A 25,077-nucleotide genomic window follows, 5' to 3' on the forward strand; every position below is an offset into this window, starting at 1 on the left:
GGTACTTTTTTTTTTTTTCTCCACTAGAACTAGAGAGATCTCTAATTATATAGGATTATTATCCCAATTATATTTAGGCCCTGCAAGATAAATTTCATGTTGTATTTAGTTCTCAGGAGAAATTTCATACAGCTAGAGTAGGAAACCCAAGCCCCCAACCCTCTTATGTGGTTTTTGCCCAAAAATTCTATAATTTACGTGATACCTAATCTGGTAAAAAAAAATAAGTTTGATAATCCCTATGGAGAGGGAAGGCCCTGAGTCGTACAGAGCCTTCCCGGTCCTCTCTCTCTGTCCACCAACACTGTCAGTCCCAAAACAAATGTTCAACCAACTGGTTGAATATGCCTTTGGGACCCTCGGAAGATGGGCGGCTCTGTACTGTGCAATGCAGCTTCTGCATTACTCTTCTGTGGCGTTGCATGCTGGGTGTCGAGTTGACTGTAATGGCCATTGCGGCAAGCTGTGGTAGAAAAGAGTAACACGACACGGTAAATGTAAAAGGGTCCTGTTGCAAAAGGTCTGTCATTATGTATAATGTGGTCCCTCCTTAGCATATAACCAAAACTGTTTGCAAAAGAAATTACTCCCTGAGGCAGTTTGCCACAATATACAGTATAAGTACATTGATAAGGAATTTTTGATGATGCTGGTGCTTTAAATCTGTTTGGTCATTTCCACAATAATACGACTGAGTTATTGTTCTTGGACAGCTATTGAATCTCGTTTTGTAGAGAGGAGGGGGGAGGTTTTTACACTTCCTGGATTTTTAAAGCACACCTGAAGTGAGAGGCCTATGGTGACTGCCATATGTAATACCAGTTGCCTGGCAGTTTTGCTGATCGCAGTAGCGCAGACTTGATTTGGCCAGGCTATTGCTGAAGAGAGATGAGTGGGGTGGAGCTAGCCCGCATGCGCCAGGCTCCAGCATGCTGACTTTTGGGGGGACTCACTGCTGGAACGGGGTTGCTGAGGAGGATGAGGGAAGCAAATTTAGGATCCAGAGGCTTCCCCTTCTAAGCTAAGTACCCACTAGGGGTACTTTTTTTTTTCGCTACAGGTTTCCTTTAACTGAAAGGCTGTAATGACAGTTGCAGTGGGGGAGCGTGTGACCCTTCCCTTAGGGCAATGGCCCACTACAGCAACTTCAGCAGCGATTTGGAATCACCGTTAATCACCAGCAATTCCAAAAATCGATATGCTAATGAAGAGAGATTGGGTTGAGCCCACTGGGCAATTGCAATTTGATTACAGTAATTGCAATCGCTCAGCATGCAGCCATTTTGCAATCGCGATTCAATGTTACGTATAGGATCTCTGTAAAATCACTTTGCAGTCGCTGTACACAAGCAATTTTAGCAGTAATTTTCCTACCTGAACCACCCCAAAAAAATTTGAAATTGCTAGCGCTAAAATAAAACTGTTACAAAAGACTTTGAGAATAGCTGCTAAAGTAGCTTTACAAAACGCTAGGAAAAAACACTGAGCGGTTACGATTAGTGATTTCTTGTGGGCACCCAGCCTGAATGACAGTTGTCGTTGGGGAAGGGGTGTGATCTTTTAGTAGTAGTGACAGGAAAATGTAGAGTAAAAAAATATCTGTTGTATGTTGGTTTGGTGCTGCGGTTGACAGACAAGTGTTGTTACACTGCCATCCCATGTAATCCCAGTTAAAACATTCTAGTGCATAGTTGTATTACAGCTGTTGATTAGGAATCATGAACACCACATGCAGTGTCCAACAGCCGGTCTGGGGCTGATCTGTCATAGATCTGCATGAGAATGCTACACCTCACATGCATTTGTGATTGTGGTTGCAACACAGTGAACAGGCATTAATGAGTAGGAGTAGACTCTTTGCCACAGTCCCAACCATTGCAGCAGGCATTTGTTAGATAATAATAATTAATCCTGCTATAGATCCTCTTATAAAAAGTTATAATTGCTTGCCTGGCCTTATTCCAACAACTCACTCCCTGAGCCCCGTCTCTGCCGACCTCTGGCATGTATCCCCACCCCCTTGCAGAGAAGTGCTGTGGTCCACTCAACCTGGGATAGAGAGTGTCATAGCACTTTTCAGTAAGGAGGGGGAAGGGAAGGAGTCTACATGCCAGAAGCTGGGGCACATGGGGTGGGGGGGAGGGAGGGAGTTGTTGGAAAAAGCAAGTCCTTTATAACTTTTCATGAGAAGAGGATCAGTAGCATGTTTATTTTAGGCTTTGACAATTTGTAGACCGCTCACTCATGAGCTCCTTAGCTGCACAACTACAATTGCATGCTCTGCTGTTGGCAACTGATTTGAGGCAGTTGGGAAGAGGTTTTGCAGTTTAGGTACATCTCTCAGGTAAGGGGAAGCAGAAGGGAGTCTGGGAACAAGCAACCAAATTCCTGGACACAGATTTTGCAACTGTTGCAAGTTGATGCTATCTTCCAAAAAACGATATACAGGTTAGATGGACTGAACCTAATTATTTTGTTGGATTAAACCAAATTTTTTCCATAACACTCCAGGACAGGTACACTTTGAGACTTGACTCCTCCCAGGAAACAGGAAACATCCATGAGCCTCTCTATATCTTTAATCCAACAACAGGTGCCCGGCAGTATGGATGTTTCCTGTTCTGGGAACAGGTCTCTCTATATGGGTGCTACCTGTCCCGGAGAGTTTGAGGGGCTAGGGGCTGGGTGGCACTGAGACAGGGTGGGGAGGTTGCATACAAACCTCCGCCTCAGTCTATTCATACCTCTGCTTGTCCGGGCTCATGGGCATCTGATGGGAGCGGCGAAGACGCAATGTGGCGGTAGCTGCCGGCCGGGAGGTGGACGCGGAGAGGAGGCGGCTATTGCGGAGGCGGACGCCAATACTCCTACTCTGATCCTACCAGGATCCAAGATGGCTGTGTGGACGTTTCCGACGGCCGTCTGACGTCACTTCCGGGCGCCGGATTGAAGAGCCGTGGCGTCCTTGCGTCCTGTGCACTTGCAATTATGGAGGGCGGCTCAACGGCTGGCGGCTCGGACGGCCTAACGGCTGGCGGGGCTGCCGGCTCTGCGGCGGTACCTGTAGCTGTGTCTACAGCGGTGCCTGCAGTGAGCCCCTCCGCAGCATTATCGGACGGCCGGACGCAGGAAAGACCAAGGAAGCCGGAGGGCATAATCCAAGTCCCAGGAGGGGTGAGACATCAGACTGTGTCTGTGATTTTGTTTTATGGATGGCTCATCCTTACTGTCATGTTTAACTGATGAAGTAAGAGGATTTGATGCACTTGGGTGTTTTTGTTCCTCTATATAATTAAAGGCTGTACTTTTTCCCTGGGTGGTCTGGCCAGTGTTAGTCACCACATGGAATTTAATTACTATCCTCACTCTGTGGTGGAAGTTTATTGTGGCTTTTCAGTGACTATGGTTACTGATGTTAGGCTGGTGTTTTTTGTGTCTTTCAGACTGTTAATCCTGAGGCTGGCGAAAGCTCTAAGCCCAAGCCCAGTAGGAGATGCCCAGCCTGTAACATAAAGCTGTCTTCTTCATGGAGTAAAACTTTCTGTCAGCAGTGTACCTTCTGAGTGCTTAATGAAGAATCAGCGGTGCCTTATAAAGATTTTCTAGGAATTATGAAAAATGAAATGACTGATTCCATCAAGGAGAAGACCTGGTCGGCTATTTGCGCAATCTTCAGACCAGTGTTGGCGACAACTTGTGTAGCTAGAACACTGGACCTGTGGATGCGTCAGGTCGAAAGTCATGTTAAAATGGGATCTAGCAAGGAAACTATTTTAAACTCGTTTACGGTCATGTTCAAATCTATTTGTTACATTATTGATGCGGCTACAGAAGCCATTAGATTAACTGCGAAAGTAGCCGATCTTTCCAATGTGGCAAGAAGGCACATCTGGATTAAGACCTGGGATGGTAGTTCTTTATCAAAGAACAAAGTCTGTACCATTCCGTTTTCAGGCGATTTATTGTTTGGGCCAGAATTGGACAATATTCTGGAACGAACTTCGGATAAAAAGAAATCATTTCCTAAGAAAAAACCCTTTCGAAACCAGGGGAAAAGGTTTTTTTCGGAAAAATAGGCAAGATCCCAAAGCGAGAACCCAGACGAGAAGAAGACCCTGGTCATTTAATAGAGAGCAGAATAAGCCGAACGTCCTGTTCAGAAATTCTGCTCCCAATCCCAAATCCCAGCAATGACGGTCAAGAGAAAGTGGGAGGAAGACTGGGCCTGTTCTTCCCACAGTGGAAAGAGTTTGTAGCGAGCCCGTTCATTTTAAGCCTAATTCAAAAGGGTTATCACATTTCTTTCCAGCGAATTCCTTCGGAGAGATTTGTGATAACCAGTTCAAATTTGACTCCAGAAGAACAATTAGTTCTACAGGAGATCTTAAGAGACATGCTACTCAGAGATGTGGTCTCCCTGGTCCCGGCTTGGGAACAAGGGGAGGGGTTTTATTCCAGAATTTTCCTAGTGAAAAAACAGTCAGGGAAGTTTCGGCTAATTCTCAATCTCAAACCCCTGAACCCATATATCAAATACCAGAAGTTCAAAATGGAGTCAATTTTTTTCAATAAGAAACCTGCTGCTAAAACACTGCTTCATGTTAAGCATAGATCTGAAGGACGCATACTGGCACGTTCCAATCGAGGAGAAATCAAGAACTTTTCTAAGGTTTGCAGTAAAAGGAAAGACAGGAGTTCGGCATTATCAATTCAATTGCCTCCCATTTGGAATCAAATCCGCGCCAAGAATATTTACAAAAGTGGTTGCAGAGATCGTAGCATCCTTTCATGCTCAAGGGATCATGGTAATCCCATATTTAGACGATCTGCTGATTATTGCGGAATCGGTGCAGATTTTAGAGAGTCATCGAGAGATAGTGTTGGATCAACTTCAGCGAGCAGGCTGGATGATGCGTTGGGGAAAATCCCAATTAAAACCGGCACAATGAAACCAATTCTTAGGGTTCCTGTTGGACTCCAGAGCACAAAGGATTTATCTTTCACAAACAAAGATAGACAAGGTGGTTCAGGAAGTAAATTGTTTTCTGCAAAAGAACTCGATAACGGTCAGAGAAGCAATGAGATTGTTGGGGTTATTGACTTCAACGACTCCAGCGATTCAATGGGCCATGAAACACACAAGAAAGTTGCAAGCTTGGATTTTGAAAAACTGGGCCAAGACGAAGGTGTCCCTGGAACAAGTTCTTTTAATTACAGGTATAGTGTAGCACGACCTGCAGTGGTGGATAACACCAGCTCACTTAACACAAGGCAGGTTATGGCAGTATCCGGTGGAGATGGTCCTCACGACGGATGCGAGTCACTCAGGATGGGGCACTTATGTTCAGGAGTTCGAGATGCAGGGTCTCTGGCCAGGGCATATGAAGGCTCAGTCCTCAAATTTCAGGGAACTATTAGCGGTAAAACTGGCCATGATAGGTTCTATGCATGTTATCAGAGGACACCATATCCAGCTGAGAACAGACAACTCGACCGTGGTGGCATATGTCAATCGACAGGGAGGCACGAGGTCGATGAAACTCTTACATTTGGCTCTAGAGATTCTGGATCTAGCAGAACAGAACTTGGGGTCGTTAACAGCGGTACATTTGAAAGGGGCGCTGAATACCCGTGCGGATTTGTTGAGCCGCACCCAGATCTCCAATACAGAGTGGACATTGAGTCAACAGGGGTTCCAAGAGTTAGTAAAGCAATGGGGGAGTCCTGTAGTAGATCTCTTTGCCAACAGGGAGAATTCGAAGTGCCGGAATTTTTTATCTCTGAATATAAGGGACAAGCCAGCAGCAGTAGACGCGTTAGCACAACCATGGACGTACAGTCTGGTGTATGCCTTCCCGCCGCTGAATCTTATGTCTCTTGTGTTAAGGAAGCTGACGGAATCCAAAACGACCATGATACTAATAGCACCCGACTGGCCCAGAAGATCATGGTATCCACTATTACTGAAGATGAGAATAGACGGGCCATTTCGTCTATCAGTAGACAAACAAGTGGTAACTTTACAGGGAAAGGAGATTCCAGGTCTGGAGAAATGGAAAATGTCGGCCTGGTTACTGAGGAGCTGATACTTAGGAGACATGGACTTTCTGATAAAGTAATAGAAACGTTAATTAAAAGTAGGAAGATAAATACCAGAGCTATTTATTTGAAGTACTGGAAAACGTTTAATTTATGGAGACAGCAATCTCAGTATAGGTCTACAGAGATTGCGACTATTCTTGAGTTCTTACAAGCCGGTATAGACAAGGGTCTAGCCTTGAGTACGATCAAGGTTCAGATCTCGGCACTCTCTGTTTTTTTTTTTTGGATAAAAAGCTTGCCATTTATCCTTTAGTGATTAGGTTTGTGAAATCTATTGAGAGAAACAGACCGATTTTTAGTTAAACCTTTCCCCAAATGGGATCTTTCTGTTGTATTAAAAGCTCTGACACGTCCTCCTTTCAATCCCATAGACGCTATGGACGTTAAGTTATTAACACTGAAAACTGTTTTTTTGGTTTCAATCACCACGGCAAGGAGAATCAGTGAGCTGGAGGCACTGTCCTGTAAAGAGCCATATTGCACTATACATGAAGACAGAATTATTTTAAGGACAAGTGCGGAGTTCTTACCTAAAGTAAGTGACATGTTTTGCAGAAGGCAGGAAATAGTGCTGCCTTCATTCTTTCCTAATCCTTCCAATGAGAGAGAAAGGGAGAGGCAATCGCAGGACGTGGGGAAGACTGTTCTAGCATATCTCGATAGAGTCAGGCCATTAAGGAAATCAGAGGCTCTGCTTGTTCATTTCACGGGAAGACTGGTGGGCCAGAAGGCCTCAAAGAAAACGCTGGCCAATTGGATAAAATTATGTATATTGGAAGCTTATAAGGTGATGGATCAACAACCTCCAGACAGTCTTCATGCACATTCCACTAGAGCAACAGCTACAACCTGGGCTTACAGGGCTGGAGCTTCGCCTCTGGAGATCTGCAAGGCGGCTACCTGGAAGAACCTGGGGACCTTCGCACGCCACTACAGGCTGGATCGGTTATCTGCTTCAGATCAAGGTTTCGGAAGGAAAGTCTTACAAGCAGTCAGCCCACCCTAAGGTTTGTGATGTTTATTTTCTTTGTTATCATCTCGAAGTGTACCTGTCCTGGAGTGTTATGGAAAAACCAGAAATTAGCAAACCTGGTAAGACTATTTTTAGTAACACTCCAGGACAGGTGGGGGTAACCCACCCTCTTTTTTTGTTTTTCTGTTCACGGCTATGCATATAGATATCTGTATGAATGGAAGTCTATATTAAAGGTATATTATTAGCAGGATGTGAGGTGGTTAGACCTGTTTTTGTTTCTTGGATACATACTGCCGGGCATTAAAGATATAGAGAGGCTCATGGATGTTTCCTGGGAGGAGTCAAGTCTCGAAGTGTACCTGTCCTGGAGTGTTACTAAAAATAGTCTTACCAGGTTTACTAATTCCTGGTTTCACTGCCATTGACTAAGGGCCAGCGCACACCATAAAGCGCTAGCATAATTGCAAGCGTTCAGCGCTTTTTGAAGTGATTTTTCAGAACGATTCTAGGCATGTGCTTAGCGATTTTTCTCATCATGCCTAACACATTTTGGAGTGTTTTGGTGTAGAGTTTATTTTTTGTTGAAGTAGCCCTGGAACTGAACAGCTTCTGTAACAAAAACGCTTGGAAAATCGCTCTGTTTTAGCCATTTTCAGAGCAATTTTCTACTTTTGCATTTGGGAGAAAAGCACATCGATCTGGTGTGATCCATCCCATTCAAATACATTAGCCAAGCGCTTTTCAAAGCGATAGCGGTTTTAAAACCGCTCAGAAGCGCTCTTGGTGTGCAACAGCCCTTATTAAAATGTTCGGTACTTATCCGTTAGCCGGGCGCATCCGGCAGGTGGCGCTGTTGTAGCGAATTTGGATGCGCTGTTGTATCTAATTTGTATCTAATTCCATTCATAGTTACTGAACGTAGTACTGTGTGAATGGAAGCGCCGCAGGTGGCGCTAATTACATTGTTGATACGCACGATACAGTGTGTTAATGGCAAGGAATATACATTGTATTTGAAGTGGCCGGAATGAAAATGAAGGCGGCGGCAATGTAACACATGAAGCCGCCGCCGCCTTCGTCTGTTCTCCCCCTTTGCCCTCTCGCTTCTATACAACACTGCCAGCTGGGGGGGACACGCGTGTCCCCCCACAGTCGTTCGTCGCAAGGAAACAAGCAGGCTTCCCTGCCGCGACGAACGACTCTGGGGGGACACGCATGTCCCCGCAGGCTGGCAGCATTGTATACAAGCGAGAGGGCAAAGGGGGAGAACAGACGAAGGCGGCGGCGGCTTCATGTGTTACATTGCCGCCGCCTTCATTTTCATTCCGGCCACTTCAAATACAATGTATATTCCTTGCCATTAACACACTGTATCGTGCGTATCAACAATGTAATTAGCGCCACCTGCGGCGCTTCCATTCACACAGTACTACGTTCAGTAACTATGAATGGAATTAGATACAAATTAGATACAACAGCGCATCCAAATTCGCTACAACAGCGCCACCTGCCGGATGCGCCCGGCTAACGGATAAGTACCAAATGTTCATATGCAAGCAAGATGCGCGTAGTGGTGTACAATTATATATAACCTGTAGCTATCAACGAGCCAGGTCTGTAATGTAGAAGAACATCAGATTGTGTTAAAACATCTGTTTTACATGTGTTTTCTTCCACAGGTGTTGAACAATGCATTCAGAAGTTCCTGGATGTTGCAAGACAAACAGAATGTTTTTTCCTGCAGAAAAGATTACATCTCTCTGTACAAAAGCCAGAACAAGTCATTAAAGAGGCAAGAATGCAGTGTTTTTTTGTTTTTACTTTTTATCATAAAGTTCAAATATTAGCAATTAGCTGTGAGTGCAATTCAGGTGGAGAGTCCAAAGTAAGAACCTCACTTTGCAATTTATTTTTAAACTACCGGTAAATTACATCCCAGATAGTGTATTCCGCATTTAGTCATTTGGAATCAAGTTAAAAAAAAGCCAGATACGTACCTAAGGAGAGGGAAGGCTCTGGGTCCTAATGATCCTTCCCTCCCCTCTCCTGGTTTCCATTCCAGCGCAGGATCCCACGTAGCAGCATTCGATCAATTCGGTCAAATGCTGCTGTCTCCCCCGAAGGGAGGCTTCTGAAGTCTTCAGGAGCCTGAGTGCTTTATACTGCGCACGTGCAAGCGCCCTCTCTAGCGCACCCACATGTGCACAGTATGGAGCCAAAGAAACAGTATGGAGCTGAGGACTCAGCTCCCGAAGACTTCCGAAGTCACCTGTGGTGGGGGTTTTAAAAGGGGGGAGCCAGCGCTGTATTGGGAGAGGAGAGGGAAGACTCATTAGGACCCAGAGCCTTCCCTCTCCTTGGGTAAGTATCTGGCTTTTTCTTTTAATCCAAATTCCCAATGACTTTCAGCTGCAGGGACCAGGCTGAGTAGTTTGTCTAATCTGGGAGCTAGATTTATAACACCACAAGCCTCACCTTTTAGGACTCAGCCACACTATGAGCGCTTTGTGATTATCGCTTTCTGAACGTTTTTTAAACATTGCTCCCATTCACTTTCATTAAAATCGCTGTAAAAATCGATGTGATCGCATACACAACACAGATTTTTACAGCGATTTTTAAGTGAACGGCAGCGATTTTTTTAAAAAGCGCTAATCACAAGCGCTCAGAATAGTGTGGCTGAGCCCTTACAGTTCATCCAAAGATAGAGAAATCTGCTTAGCGAAGTCTGGCTTGTTAAGGCTCAGCAGTCTTTACCCGCACCAAAGCTTACAGGATACCTGAGGCGAAAATAAAGTAATGAACTATTTAATATATTCCACGGTTTTATTTTGTTTAAATCTACTTTTTACGTTTTAATTGTTTTATTGTTTTTGCTCAATGACCCGTTCATTGAAGTATGCCACAGCTAAAATGTATGAACTAATTACCCTTTTTATCTCTTTCCTGCTCTTAGAAGCCATTTTCTGCTAGGAAAGGGTTTTATAGTTGGAATTTCTTATCAGTGAGGGTCACACTGTAGTCACTTCCTGTCTGAGTCAGGACTGAGTCAGCCACTTACATACCTGATATTTAATTCTCAGGCAGAGAAAGAAAAAAAAGGAACACCGCCTAGTTATTTGTGTGCTAGGCACTGTACATACACGTCTATCTTGTCGCATGTCACCTCAGGTATCCTTTTAAAGTGGGGTGAAACTCCATGTTAACTGTTACATATAATTATGAAAAAAAAAACTCAACAAAAAAGAAATTACTTATTTAGCTTGCCTATCCTGTTGTTTTTAGGCCCTATTTATACTTAAAGAGGAACTGAACTGAAAAAAAGTCACTAAATTGAGCCTCCTTATCCCTTTGAAATTAATGATTAGACACAAAACACTTGTGAAGGGCAATATAAAAGTAGATATATTTGTGCAATACAACTATGAATAAAAGGGAATGGCAGGCTCCATCTTAGAGCTCTATCCCTCCATTTTGCAGCTCTCACTCCATGGGAGGTGCAGTATCTGATTCTGTGGGCGGTGTTACAGTTGGAGTTAGACATGCCCATTCACGCCCACAGAATGAGATTTACAGCCCAATGTCATGAGGTCATCATCAGTCGCCCTGTTACAGGAAACTGACAGCTGTGGCTTCTGCTGCTGCCCTGCACTGTACTGGCACACACCTTGATAAAGTATTATTTTTTTCTCTAACTATGCCTCCTGCAGTGTGAGATCTTGTGTTGTCATCCTGTAGTCCTGCAGCTCTTCCCATTCGTTTTGTGCCAGATCCCATATCATGTCCTGTAGTCATGCAGCTCTCCCCTTTCGTATCCTGTCCGGCAGAGGTAGGGGGGTGTCACGTTGCAGAGGGAATCCGCTCCTATGTCAAACACCCCCAACCCTCCTTCTCCTCCTCGTAGGTGTCACGCAGGGGGAATCCTCTCTTACATCATCCAGCCGCCCTTGTCGTCCCCTGTAGGTAGCTTGACAGATGGAATCCCCTCTTATTTCACCACCCCCTGCAAGCCCCCCCTCTCCTACCAGTACATAGCGCATGGACTAATTAAGCCCCATTTGAATCACTCGTGATTCAGGTTGGGGATCATCCGAGCTCTCATACACACTGAGAGGTTTGGCACTTCACAGTATAAAAAAGACTGAACAGGTTTTTCCCCCAAAAAATCATAAATATATATGCTTCACTGTCAATGCTTCACTCTTTATAAAACTGACCAAATGTCCACTAAAAAATATGACCGGCACGCATATGCTTCACTGATATTACTTCAATTACTAATTTCAGGAAAATCGTTTTTTGCTGAAAAGCAACCCTTTTAGATACACAAATGCCCCCTTTAGTTATCAGTTCACATACACACTAAGAGAGGTTTGGCGCTTCACAGTGTAAAAAGGACAGTTATATGTTTTTAGTGGACATTTGTTTAGTTTTATATAGAGTGAAGCATTAACAGTGAAGCATATATATATTCATGTTTTTTTTGGGGAAAAACTTGTTCAGTCCTTTTTACACTGTGAAGCGCCAAACCTCTCTTAGGCTCTCTGCACACTGCATGCGATTCCGATTTTTGATCAGTTTTTACATCCGATTCCGATTTTTAATCTGTACTGCATGCTGCGTTTTTTGATCCGTTTATTCTGTTGAATGTATTCAGGGAAAATCGGAATTGAAAATCGGAATCTGAAATGGAATCGGAAAGCGGATTTGCAGTGTGCAGGGAGCCTTAGTGTGTATGTGAACTGATAACGAGAGGGGGCGATTGTGTATCTAAAATGGTTGCTTTTTGGCAAAAAAACATTTTTCCTGAAATTGGCAAGAGTGAAGTAATATCAGTGAAGCATATGCGTGCCTGTCATATTTTTTTAGTGGACATTTGGTCAGTTTTATAAAGAGTGAAGCATTAACAGTGAAACATATTTATGAATTTTTTTTTTTTTTTAGAAAAAACCTGTTCAGTCTTTTTTACACTGTGAAGTGCCAAACCTCTTAGTGTGTATGAGGATCATCCCAGCTCTGCCCATCTGCTGCACCCATTACCAGAGGCAGCCCCCCCCTCCCCCCCCGATTAGTTTATCTCTCAGGGTCTCTAGTGGTGAGACCTCTGTGCGCCCGAGTTCCCAGCTCTGCAAACCTGCTGCACCCATTACCAGTGACTCCCCTCCTCCTGCTGGATTCTTCTATCTCTCAGGGTCTCTGGTGGTGAGATCTCTGTGCACCCAAGTTCCCAGCTATGCACCCCTGCTGCACCCATTACCAGAGGCTCCTCCCCTGCTGGATTCTTCTATCTCTCAGGGGCTCGGGTGGTGAGATCTCTGTGCATCCGAGTTCCCAGCTCTGCACCCCTGCTGCAGCTATTACCAGAGGCTCCCCTCCCCCTGCTGGATTCTTCTATCTCTCAGGGTCTCTGGTGGTGAGATCTCTCTGCATCTGGGTTCCCAGCTCTGCGCCCCTGCTGCACCCATTACCAGAGGCTCCCCTCCCCCTGCTGGATTCTCCTATCTCTCAGGGTCTCTGGTGGTGACATCTCTGTGCACACCTGCTGCAGCTATTACCAGAGGCTCCCCTCCCCCTGCTGGATTCTTCTATCTCTCAGGGGCTCAGGTGGTGAGATCTCTGTGTACCTGAGTTCCCAGCTCTGCACCCCTGCTGCACCCATTACCAGAGGCTCCTTTTCTTCAGTCTCTCAAACCAATGTGACCTGTGTAGACACAGCATGGTCTATATTTCGTGAAGTAGAGAACTTGCTGCGGCTACAGAGGTCACAGCTGTTTGGAGAACTGGCCAGCAAGAAGACTTGAGTGGAGCTAGTTCCCACAGACTATGACTATGGCAGGATTAGATTGTGAGCTCCTCTGAGGACAGTCAGTGACATGACTATGTACTCTGTAATGTGCTGCAGGAGATGTCAGTGCTATATAAATACATAATAATAATATGGTAGGACATTAGACTATGACTATGGTAGGATTAGATTGTGAGCTCCTCTGAGGACAGTCATTGACATTGCTATGTACTCTGTAATGTGCTGCAGAAGATGTCAGTGCTATATAAATACATAATAATATGGTAGGACATTAGACTATGACTATGGTAGGATTAGATTGTGAGCTCCTCTGTGGACAGTCAGTGACATGACTATGTACTCTGTAATGTGCTGCAGGAGATGTCAGTGCTATATAAATACATAATAATATGGCAGGACATTACACTAGGATTATGGTAGGATTAGATTGTGAGCTCCTTTGAGGACAGGCATGTCATTGTAAAGCATAAAGCTATTATTCTCATCCATATGCCAGACTCCACAACAACTGACTGCCCTTGCACTACTAATCAGTTATTATGATCAGCATATCGTGTAGCGATTAGATGTCCAGGACACAGATGAGGCTGCAAGAAGCATGCAGCGACATAATGAGAGCACTGACGAGCAGTGGGAGTGTGCAGGACTCGCATTAGTTCAGAGGTCCTGATCTTCTCACTCAGCAGATGTTACAGCAGTTCCCCCTCTCCTGCTGGCTGCTGATCGGTGAACAGTGGAGAATGTTGGCTGGGGAAATGTGTCAGAGACCCTTTTCAGATGGACTGCACTCTGCTACGGGAGAGAGGGGGGAGGGCAGCACACCCATTCACACAGCAGAGCGTGGTGCTGTGTGCTCACTGTGACTATATAGCTGTGTGTTCTGCGTCCTGAGAGGCTTTTTGCTGTGAGGGGGGGCACATGCCTCCTCAGGCTACTGTGTAGTGCTGCTGTTCCGCTGAAGTGATGACATCGCTGGCCCCTCGCTGCTGACTCATCTCTCCTCCCCTGCTGGCTGTACCTCTCTTGCTTCCTCCAGTGTCCGATATCCCTTGTTCCCTTCTCTCCACTGTTCTGCTGGCTCTCACCTCCCTCAGCTGTCTGTGCTGAGGCTGTCATGTTTATCGGCACTGGAGGCGCCTCCTGATGACGCAGTGTCTTGGTAGGCGGATTTTCAGACAGCAGAAGGAGGTCTCCCAGAGACCTTTGCAGCTGAGCTTGCCGAGCATTGCCGACAGCTATGTTACAGGGGGTGGGGTTTATCGATTTATTGTAATTAGAGTCTTTTTTACATATTTTTGTACAGTAATTGCACTGTTTTTGCCTACCGTTTTTTTACATGGTTTGCTATGCCCTGTTTTCAAATTCTGAGTTCAGGTCCGCTTTAATGGAGGATAGAGAGGGAGATTGAATGACTGACTGGTTATGCCCCTTACTATAACCATCCCACAGCCTGACTCAGAAACCCCTTATACCAACCCCACAGTGCTGTAATCTGTGGTAATTGAGACAGGAAAGTTACTGTCCTTAATAGATTATTTGGAAAAGGTTGGGTGTTTTGGATGCCCTTCAATCGTGTTTGAGAAGAGAGGAAGAAAAAAATGTTTGGTGTGCAATTAACCTTATTATTATTTAGTATTTATATAGCACTCTAATCTCCACAGCACTTTACAGAGTATATGTATTCTTGTCTCTAACTGTCCCCTCAGAGGAACTCACAATCTAATCCCTACCATAGTCCTTTGTAGTCTAGGGCTTTTTATTTTTATATTTTTTTTTGTTAGGCAGAAACCAGCTATCTTTTTGGGAGTGGGAGAAACCGGCGTTCACAGAGGAAACGCAGTCAGACATGGGGAGAACATACAAACTCTGTGCAGATAGTTTCTAATCTGGGATTCACCCGGGGAACCAGCGGTGCAAGGCCAGAGTGCTATCCACTACACCGTGCTGCCTGCCACCCTATCAGTTCTACCTTCATATGACCCCGGTCATACCCCTTTAAGGGTTATTATTCAACCCTGTCTGAAGCCAACTGCTATAAATTAAACTTATTCATTCATGTGTGAATTGGTATGGGCCGGCTGAGCTTTCTGTGGTTTTAATTTATGAAATAAGAACATTTTCCCGTTAATTATTATTTTTTTTTAAATCAAGTATTTCCCAGAACGTCATTGGACAGCACCCCTGGATGAGACTTGTCTCCCTCCCAATCGTGGACAGGAACTGCAAAAGAAAGATTTGCATAACAAATAGGCAGCCATATATAAGCTACTAGCTTACCCTCAGTACTTCAGTTCAGTTTCCTGTCCCGGACGGAATGCAGAGGAGAGGTCTCCAGAGTGCTATCCTTGACAGGTGTTCAGGGGCAACGTCTTTCAGGGCTCCAGTTAGGCTGATTCAGGTGACAGTGGGAGCCCTGCAGCGTGGAGGAGGCTTCTCCGTGCAAGGCAGCGGAGATATAGCGCAGGCGCGCTTGGGAGACAAGGTACTTCCGGGTCTTCCCGGAAGTCGTCACGCGCAGCGTCCAGTGTGACTCAGATCAGGCGGCAGGCGGCCGCGGCGGTCATTGCGGATCAGCATCAGCTGATCCGCTAAGGTAACGGTTTACAGGCGGCAGGTGCCGCAGAAGGGGGATAATTATGCTAATACGCTTAAGCAATTAAGCGGCAGGTGCCGCGGCTGGCTAACCTTTGAAAGGCTTATGCAAATGAGAAACATGCTAATGAACTGAGTATTCAGGTGGCTGTTTGCATTTCTTTGTGTCATGTGATGATTATTTAAATCTGTTTCCTGACTCACTCTGGTTGTCTAAAGTGAGCATGGAGGACGCTTCTGGGTCAGCTCCTGCGCAGTCTGCCAGGCCAGCCCAAGATACCTCTCTGGCAAGTACTTATGTACAAATTGTACAGTGTGTATATATGTGTATTTTTATATATACTAGAGAGGGTACTAATGGTTGGTTTGTTATTATGTTTTTTAGCCAGAAAAACATGAAAAGCCTGGAAAACAGGACAAATCTGACAAATCTTCCACACAGTCTAGTGGATCTAGTAAATCTGTGAAGAAATGTGCCATTTGCTCCTCTCGCTTGTCATCCTCTACCTCAAAAAAGCTGTGCCAGGATTGTACAAACAAACTGGTTAAGGATGAATCACCAGTGATCTTTAAGGATCTGATGGGATGGATGCGGTCAGAAATGTCTTCAGCCATCAAGGAAATTAAAGATTCTGCCATTTCTTCTCAGACTGTAGCTCCCAGCCCTGCTGAAATGCCTGGTCCTAGCAATGAGGTTCCTGTTAACCTTAATGTCAGTGGTTTATCTCCAATTCCTTTATCTCGTACTCCTGTGCAGGCTAGGAGAAGCAGAGATAGTGAGGTAGAAGGTTCTCAATTTTCTGAGGGAGAAATTTCTGCATTAGATGAAATATCTGAGGGGGAGGAGATGGATAAGACTAAAAAACCACAAAAGTTTGCTTTTTCTACAGAATTAATGAAGGATCTTTTGACATCCATGCATGAAACAATGGGTATTAAATCAGAGCAAAAACCCTTGTCACCCCTTGACCAAATGTATGAGGGATTGGCGGACCCCCAATCCAGGTTCATCCCGGTCCATTCTACTCTTAAAACTTTGATCAAGAAAGAGTGGCAAAATCCTGAGAAAAGGGCCTTTTGGCCAAAATCTTTATCTAAGCGTTATCCTTTTTCTCCTGATGACCAGGCTTATTGGGGCCCTCCGCCAAAACTAGATCCGTCCTTTTCCAGGGTTTCAAGAAAATCAGACCTTATGTTTGAGGATTTCGGAAACCTTAAAGACCCAATAGACAAGAAAATGGTTACTGTTTTGCGTAGGGCTTGGGAGTCTGCTTCATTAACTTTTAAACCGGCAGTAGCATCGACAGCAGTGAGTCGATCTCTGAAGTCTTGGTTGGCAGAATTACAGTATAAAATAGCAAATGGGGTGTCTAGGGAAGAAATCCTTAATGACTTTCCTAAAATCACTAATGCCTCAGATTTTTTGGTTGATGCAGCAGACGATACGGTTAAATTAACAGCCCGTACCACCGCACTAGTGAACTCAGCTAGAAGGGGAGTATGGGTTAAGACATGGAATGGGGATAACTCATCCAGATCTAAGCTTTGTGGTATCCCCTGTGAAGGAGATCTTCTGTTTGGGTCTAAGCTGGACGATACACTAGATCGTACAGCAGATAATAAGAAAAATTTCCCAAAGAAGCGCCCCTTTCAGAATAAACGGCCATTTCGGGCCCCCGCTAAAAATGAAACGGATAGTAAATCCTCCAGGGGTAGAAGATGGGCTCCTTACAGGCAACAAGGACCCCGCAATACCGCTACTAATACTAAAAAGACAAACAAACAATGACGCCATCATTCCGGTGGGGGGGAGAATCACCAACTTTTACGAAATATGGCAACAACTATTCACCAATCAATGGTTACTAAACATAATATTAGAAGGTTACAGAATAGAGTTCGAACATCTCCCCCCTCAAAACTTTGTCTTAACACCTTGTCCAAAAGACCCAGCCTTATTAGTAGCCCTCCAGTCAGAAGTAAAGTCTCTTCTTCAGAAAGGAGTAATTCGACAGGTTCCAGCATGTCAAAGAGAACAGGGATTCTACTCCCCAATCTTCCTGGTAAAAAAGCCTCAGGGAGCCTATCGATTGATTCTAAACCTAAAGAAATTGAATCTAAAAGTCAAATACAGGAAATTCAGGATGGACAATATTCGATCTGTGGTTCATCTTTTACAGAAGGAAGATTTTTTGGCATCCCTAGACCTGAAGGATGCGTATCTACATCTACCAATCCATTTATCCTGCCAACAATACCTGAGGTTTGCCGTGTGGATGGAAGGAGAGGTAAGACATTTTCAATTTAATGCCTTGCCTTTCGGACTATCGTCTGCCCCATGGCTATTTACTAAGGTTATGTCTGAAGTATTAGCTCTTCTCAGGTTAAGACACGTTAATATTGTCGGTTACCTTGATGATTTTTTATTATGGGGTTCTTCTGAAAAATCCGTTAATGATCAGCTTTTTATAACTCTGGGCATCCTCCAGGAGTTAGGTTGGTTAATTAATTGGGAAAAGTCTGCTCTGATTCCTTCCCAGTGTCTAGAATTTTTGGGTTTCAATATTTCTACCAGAGAAGAGAAACTGTTGTTACCTGATAGGAAGATCATTGCTATTTTTAATAGTATTTTCTCATTTTAGAAATTAAGAAGCATATCGCTAAGAAAAGCCATGGCTCTTCTAGGACTTCTAACCTCTGCCTTTCCGGCGATCCAGTGGGGACAGTTCCATGCGAGATTTCTACAAATATGGATTTTGAAATCTTGGAACAGGTCTCTGGTGACTCTAGACAAGAAGATCATCATTCCACAAAGTGTAAAGACTTCCCTTATCTGGTGGCAACGTCTGGATCATCTATCTCCAGGTCATCTATGGAATTATCCACAACAGAATACAATCACAACCGATGCCAGTTTGTGGGGTTGGGGAGCCCACTTCAATTCTCTGCCGGCTCAAGGATCATGGAATATGACAATAAGGTCACAGTCATCGAACAACAGAGAGTTGCAAGCAGTATGGCAAGCCTTACTACATTTCGGCCCCCTAATAGAGAATTCTCATGTCAGAATAAGAACAGACAACAGGAGCGTTGTAGCTTTCCTGAACAGGCAAGGGGGCACGAGGAGTCAATCCTTATGGGAAAAGACGGCAAAGATCCTATTCTGGTCGGAGAGAAATCTTTTATCATTAACTGCAATACATTTAAAGGGAACCTCAAACCACTTGGCGGACTACCTCAGCAGGAGGAAGTTAGACTCGAACGAGTGGTCACTAGATCTGGAAGTTTTTCAGCAAGTGACGTTACAATGGGGTTGCCCAGAAGTAGACCTATTTGCAAGGAGAGCGAATGCGAAATGTCAACAATTTTGTGCCCTGTTTCCAGAGGACCTACCTTGGAAAGTAGACGCCTTCTCGATCAATTGGGGAGAGTTACTGATGTATGCATTTCCTCCAATACCATTGCTACCACGAGTAATAAAAAAGATTATTCAGGACAAGGCTCGAGTAATCCTGATAGCTCCACTATGGCCAAAGAGACCATGGTTCACGTCACTAAGAACACTAGCGGTTACAGATCCGATAGTCTTTCCTCCCATACCTCACTTGTTGTCCCAGGGTCCAGTGTGGCATCCGAGTTTAAACAGCCTTCACCTTTCAGCCTGGAAGCTGAATGGGGCATCCTGAAGTCCAAAGGCTTTTCAGACGAATTATCAGAAACTTTGATACAGAGTAGGAGGAAGGTGACTCGAGTAATATACCAAAAGGCCTGGAGAGTGTTTAACGAATGGTGCTCGGAAAGATCTTGTGACAATACATCACTTAAATCCGTATTAGAATTTCTTCAGTGTGGATACAAGAAGGGGCTTAGTATAAGCACTCTGAAGGTACAGGTATCTGCTCTAAGCGTATTTCTAGAAAGACGGCTGGCAGAAGAAAATCTAATTTTAAGATTCTTCCAAGCTTTAAAGAGACTGAAACCAGCAATCAGGTCCAGAATACCCTCATGGGATTTAAATACTGTCTTACAGGGGTTATGTGAAGCCCCTTTTGAACCATTATCACAGATTTCGGATAAATTTCTTACTCTAAAAACCATTTTCCTGCTAGCTATTACTTCAGCTAGAAGAATAGGTGAATTACAGGCATTGTCTATTAAAGAGCCCTACTGCGTCATTTCTGAAGATAGAATTACGTTACGCACGGATGCAGCGTTTCTACCAAAGGTTGTTTCCTCATTTCACAGGAATCAAGAAATCTTCCTTCCTTCCTTTTGTGAGAATCCTAACAATGACAAGGAAAAGAGACTTCATTGCCTGGATGTGAGGAGATGTCTTATACAATATATGGAGAGAACAGGTCCATGGAGAAAAACTGACGCAATGTTCATTCTATTTGCTGGGAAACAAAGAGGCAACAAGGCGTCCAAAACGACTCTAGCACGATGGATCAGACAGGCTATTACATTGGCATATCAAGCTCAAGGGAAGCAGTTAGGGTCTTCAATTAGAGCTCATTCTACAAGAGGAATATCGACTTCCTGGGCAGAGAGGTCAGGGGCATCAATAGAACAGATATGCAGAGCTGCTACCTGGTCAAGTCACAATACCTTTGTGAGGCATTATCGCCTAAACATCTCAGCCGCAGCAGATTTATCTTTTGGAAGAAAAGTACTGCAGGCAGTGGTCCCGCCCTAGATCTCATATCTGGTACATCGTCTCATCCAGGGGTGCTGTCCAATGACGTTCTGGGAAAGACAACTTTACTTACGGTAACGTCTTTTCCAGTAGTCAGAAGGACAGCACCCCTGCAACCCGCCCTATTTTTGGGTGGAATAATAATTATGTAAGTAGGCATTTATACCGGTCCGTGTCATCTTTTGTATTAACTGAAGTACTGAGGGTAAGCTAGTAGCTTATATATGGCTGCCTATTTGTTATGCAAATCTTTCTTTTGCAGTTCCTGTCCACGATTGGGAGGGAGACAAGTCTCATCCAGGGGTGCTGTCCTTCTGACTACTGGAAAAGACGTTACCGTAAGTAAAGTTGTCTTTTAGTCCTTTGTGTATCTTGGGTACCCGACTTACGGTAATACAGAGGTTCAGTCCTTAGAGGAATTCTTCTCTCCTGCTTGCCAGATTGTAATCACCAGCTATTCTACAGCTATGTTCTAAGTTTTTTTAGTTAAATATTTCATAAGTTATTTAAGGTTTTCCAATTGTCTTTTGGTTTGTGTAGTTTTAACTTTGATCTTGTTTTAGAATGAATTGTGGTTTATATTTTTGAACTGCAAAAGAGTAGTTATTGATTTTATGCTTTCCATTGCTTCATAGCCCATTTTTAACTCAAGGTCAATTAATGTTTGCAGCTTTGTTACTAACAAAATAAAAAGGCTACAATGATGGGCTTAGCTATCAATTTAAGACCAAAACTTTACCAGTCTCCTTATTGAAGTTAGCAATTACAGGGTGTGTCAACTTCCTGGAGAGGAACTTTGTTTTTATTTTAAAGTATACCTGAGGTGGGGCAGGAGAAAAAAATTATACCTGGGGCATCTTCCAGCCCCCTCTAGGCTGATTGCTCCCTCGTTGTCCTCCACTGCCTCCTTGATCTTCTGCAGTCGGACCCGGTAAGTCGTACAGTCGGCTCAGTAGCAGTCTTGCCACACGCGCTATCTCGTCCCGGGAGCATCCTGCACAGTAGTACTGAGCGGGTGCAGAACGCTCCCGGCAATGTAAACATGATGGGGGCGTGTGCGCTGCCAGGCCACGCATGCGCAGTACGCCCCAGACCAGAGGACCTACTGGGGCTGATTGTGGAACATCCAGAAGGCAGCAGTTGGTGGCGACGAAGCATTCAGCCTGGAGGCGGCTTTAGGAAGCCCCAGCTATGTATTTTTTTTTTCTCCTGCCCCATCTCAGGTTTCCTTTAAAAGTAAGGCTTTAGCAGTGATTAAATGCGTTTTTTATATTACATTCTTTGTCAACATGGAAAATACATCACTATATTGAAAATAGAGGAGCTGGCGACACTATAAACTAAGGGGTCAGATGGTTTCTGTTTGATTAAATATCTGCTTTTCTTTGGAGAAGGGTGAAGATAATGACAGGTACTGTATACTTGAATCACCAGGTAGTAGTAGTTTGTGACTCTGTCTTTACAGGAAGCCTAAAGCGAAACAAATCTGAACATATTTGTTTCACTTAAAGGGAACCCAAGGTAAGAGGGATATTTCCTGTTACAGTATGCCTGGCTGTCCTTTGGATCCTCTGCTGTTAATACTTAAATCCATAGACCCTGAACAAGCATATGTCAGATGTCTGACAAGATTAGCTGCATGCTTGTTTCAGGTGTGGGGTTTAGACCCTACTAACAAGAAAGATCAACAGGACTACCAGGCAACTAGTTAAAGTGTACCTGAGAGCGGGAATCGGAAGCATTTTATATCCCAGTAGCTGGCTCAGTTGCGTCAGTTGGGATCTTCTGCGTGTGCGCGGACGGCCGGCACATGTGGCAGCTTCCAAATGTCCCACACCTCAGGTTCCCTTTTAAGGTACCCTTTAAATTGGAGGTGTTGAACTCCAGTCCTCAAGGGTGAAGTTTTTTGGCACGGCATAAATCAGGAAAGGTGAGTTTATAAATGAGTACACATTTCTCCTTAGTCCATCCTAAACACTGGAATGGATATGGCCCTCGACAACTGGAGTTATACACCTGTACTTTAACCACTTCAGCCTATCTGGACGGATATACTCGTCCAGATAAGCTGCACCAACTGCCGCTGGCCCCTCGCACCGCCCCGCTCCCGCCGTCTTCTGTTACCCTGGGGATCAATGAATGGGAACACAGTTCCCATTAGTTGATCCAAGTCCCCTTATGAAAGACCAATGTTTTTTTTTTGAAAAGCAGCGTTCTTTTTCAGTTTTCACGTTCTCCCTGTAAGCGAGCACTCGCTTACATTCGCTTACAGGTTGAAAAAAATTACTGAAGCCATCTTGTGGCCAAATACTAAAACTACATCTATATCTTTTTTTTCTTATATACACAATCCATTGCATTTGAAATTAACGGTTTACCCCCCACTCCCCAAAAAAAACAAATAAAAATGTTCACAACAAAATAAAAATGACAATTAAAAAACATAAATAGTTAACTAAGTTTCTGAACTTTTTTAATATGCATGTCACGAGAGTATATTACTATGATTTTATTTAAATCATAGGTTGTAAATATAGAAGCCAAAAAAAGTCTAAAATTGTGTTATAACACCAAAATAGCTGTCTCAGCAGAAGTAAAATGCTTAGAAGAAAAGGCCCTCTGCCTGAGAAACAAATGTAAATCTAAACCAATCAGTACTTCCATATGTCAATCTTTATTAAATAATAAAGATTGACATATGGAAGTACTGATTGGTTTAGATTTACATTTGTTTCTCAGGCAGAGGGCCTTTTCTTCTAAGCATTAACATAGGTTTTAAATAGTGATGGCCGCAAATTGAAAAAAATTACCTTTATTTCCAAATAAAATATTGGCGTCCTACATTGTTATAAGGACAAAATTTAAATGGTATAATAATCAGAACAAAAGAGCAAATAAAATGTGTGGGTTTTAAAGTGAATGTTTACCGTTCTCAAAATAAAAAAGTCAGATACTCAAGGAGAGGGAAGGCTTGGTCCTAATGAGCCTTCCCTCCTCCCGGTGCCCGGTCCCGCGCAGGATCCCCCGTAACAGTATTCGACCAGTTCGATCAAATACTGCCACTTCCGCTGCCGAAGGGATGTTTCGGAGCCTTCGGGAGCACTCGGGCTTCCGAAGACGGGCCGCTCCATACTACTCATGCGCATGCGTCCTATATGACGCAATTGCGCGTGCGTAGTATGGAGCGGCCCGTCTTCGGAAGCCTGAGTGCTCCCGAAGACCTCCGAAGTCCCTGCGGCGGCGGACGGGAAGGGGGGAGCTAGCGCAGCACCAAAGGCACCGGGAGAGGAGAGGGAAGGCTCATTAGGACCGAGCCTTCCCTCTCCTTAGGTGAGTATCTGACTTTATTTGGATAAGCGGTACCCATTGGCTTTAACTATGGTAGCATGTATTATTTTAAAGCTATAATAACCGAAAACAGGAATAATACATTTTTCCAAAAACATTTTTAATATTCCTGATAAAATGCAATTAGAAAAAAATAATTCTTAGCAAAATGTACCACCCAAAGAAAGCCTAATTAGTGGCTGAAAAAAATATAGATCAGTTCATTGTGATAAGTAGTTATAAAGTTATTGGCGAATGAGTGGGAGGTGAAAGTTGCTCAGATGCATAAGGTGAAACACTGAAGGCTGAACTGGTTAAAGGACACATGAGCCAAATAAAAGAAAATCAGATTTACTTACCTGGGTCCCTCGCCACAGTTTTGCTCTCTGCCAGTGTCCTGGGGTCCCCTCCGTGGAGGCTGCCCGACCTAGCTGCAGGACCCTGGCAGAGAGCAGAGCTGTGGTGAGGGACCCATAGGCTTTTAGGGGCTGGAGGAAGCGCCACGTAGGCAAGTCTTTTTTTTTTTTTTTTTTATATATATATTTGGCTCCCCTCTCCTTTAAATAATAAATTGGGACCTGACAGTCTTCTACCAGAGCAGTAGCTCTGTTTCACTCACAAGGCACCTCTAACGTCTTATAACCTTTCCTTTTCTAATAACAGGATGTGACGGAGCTTAGAGGGGAGCTGCAGAGAAAAGAAGCACTCATCCAAAAGCACCTCACTAAACTCCGCAGCTGGCAGCAAGTTCTGGAGGACATCAATAGCGGCCCAAAGAAGACAACGGAGATGGCGCAGGGGCCACTCGCTTACCTGGAACAAGCCTCAGCCAATATTCCTGCTCCTATGAAGCAGACATGAGCCCAGTATATGGAAGGTCCATGCTATTCCTTTTTATTCTTTTCATACACAGGCTGTGTATAAGGAATTGTAGACAACTTTTATATCTGGTTTTGTATTGTTGTTTTGTATGCAGGTATGGTTTTGTTTTTTGTTTTTCTTCTGATTTCATAAAAAAAAAAAAAAATCTTCTGAGCTTTTATAAAACTGGTATTTCATATAAAATGGTTTGTACTGTACAATTACAGATGAATGGTTTCACTCCTGGGATTTTTGATGTTGTTCTCCTTCTGCGGTTTTGGCACAAATTTGTTTTATTCAGTGGCGTAGCTAAGGTGCTGTGGGCCCTGATGCAAGTTTTACAGTGGGGCCCCCCAAGCACTCTATACATAACAATTGCCACTGCGCACCAAAACCTGCCAATGGCAACTACAGTGTCAGAGGTGCAAGAAGGGGATGGGGAGCAGTTTGTTAGTGATTACCACCATTCACAGTATCTATAGAAGTGATAATTATGAGCACAGGACCAATAGAGAGCTAATACTGTAGTTGAGGGAGGGCCCTTCGGGGCCCCTCTGGCCCAAGGGCCCCGATGCGGTCGCTACCTCTGCACCCCCTATTGCTACGCCCCTGGTTTTATTAAATTTTGAAGCCTAGCACATGCAGCTGGGAGGGGTGATCAGCACACAGGACAGTTGGAACTGTGTCTCATGCTCCCTGTCACCTTCTATCAACCAA

At 44.2% G+C, this 25,077-nt stretch overlaps 1 protein-coding gene across 1 annotated transcript in view; it reads left to right on the forward strand.

Moving 5' to 3' along the window:
- Positions 1–24,592, forward strand: part of MED28 (mediator complex subunit 28) — a 33,155-nt gene extending 8,563 nt beyond the window's left edge. The window contains exons 3-4 of the mRNA XM_068267697.1: positions 8,758–8,870; positions 24,163–24,592. Coding sequence (XP_068123798.1) covers positions 8,758–8,870; positions 24,163–24,360 — 311 coding nt within the window. The 3' untranslated portion in view covers positions 24,361–24,592. The remainder of the gene's footprint in view (positions 1–8,757; positions 8,871–24,162) is intronic.
- The last annotated feature ends 485 nt before the right edge of the window (positions 24,593–25,077 follow it).

The sequence above is a fragment of the Hyperolius riggenbachi genome, chromosome 1 (genome assembly GCF_040937935.1).
Source record: "Hyperolius riggenbachi isolate aHypRig1 chromosome 1, aHypRig1.pri, whole genome shotgun sequence".
Classification (NCBI taxonomy): Eukaryota; Metazoa; Chordata; class Amphibia; order Anura; family Hyperoliidae; genus Hyperolius; species Hyperolius riggenbachi.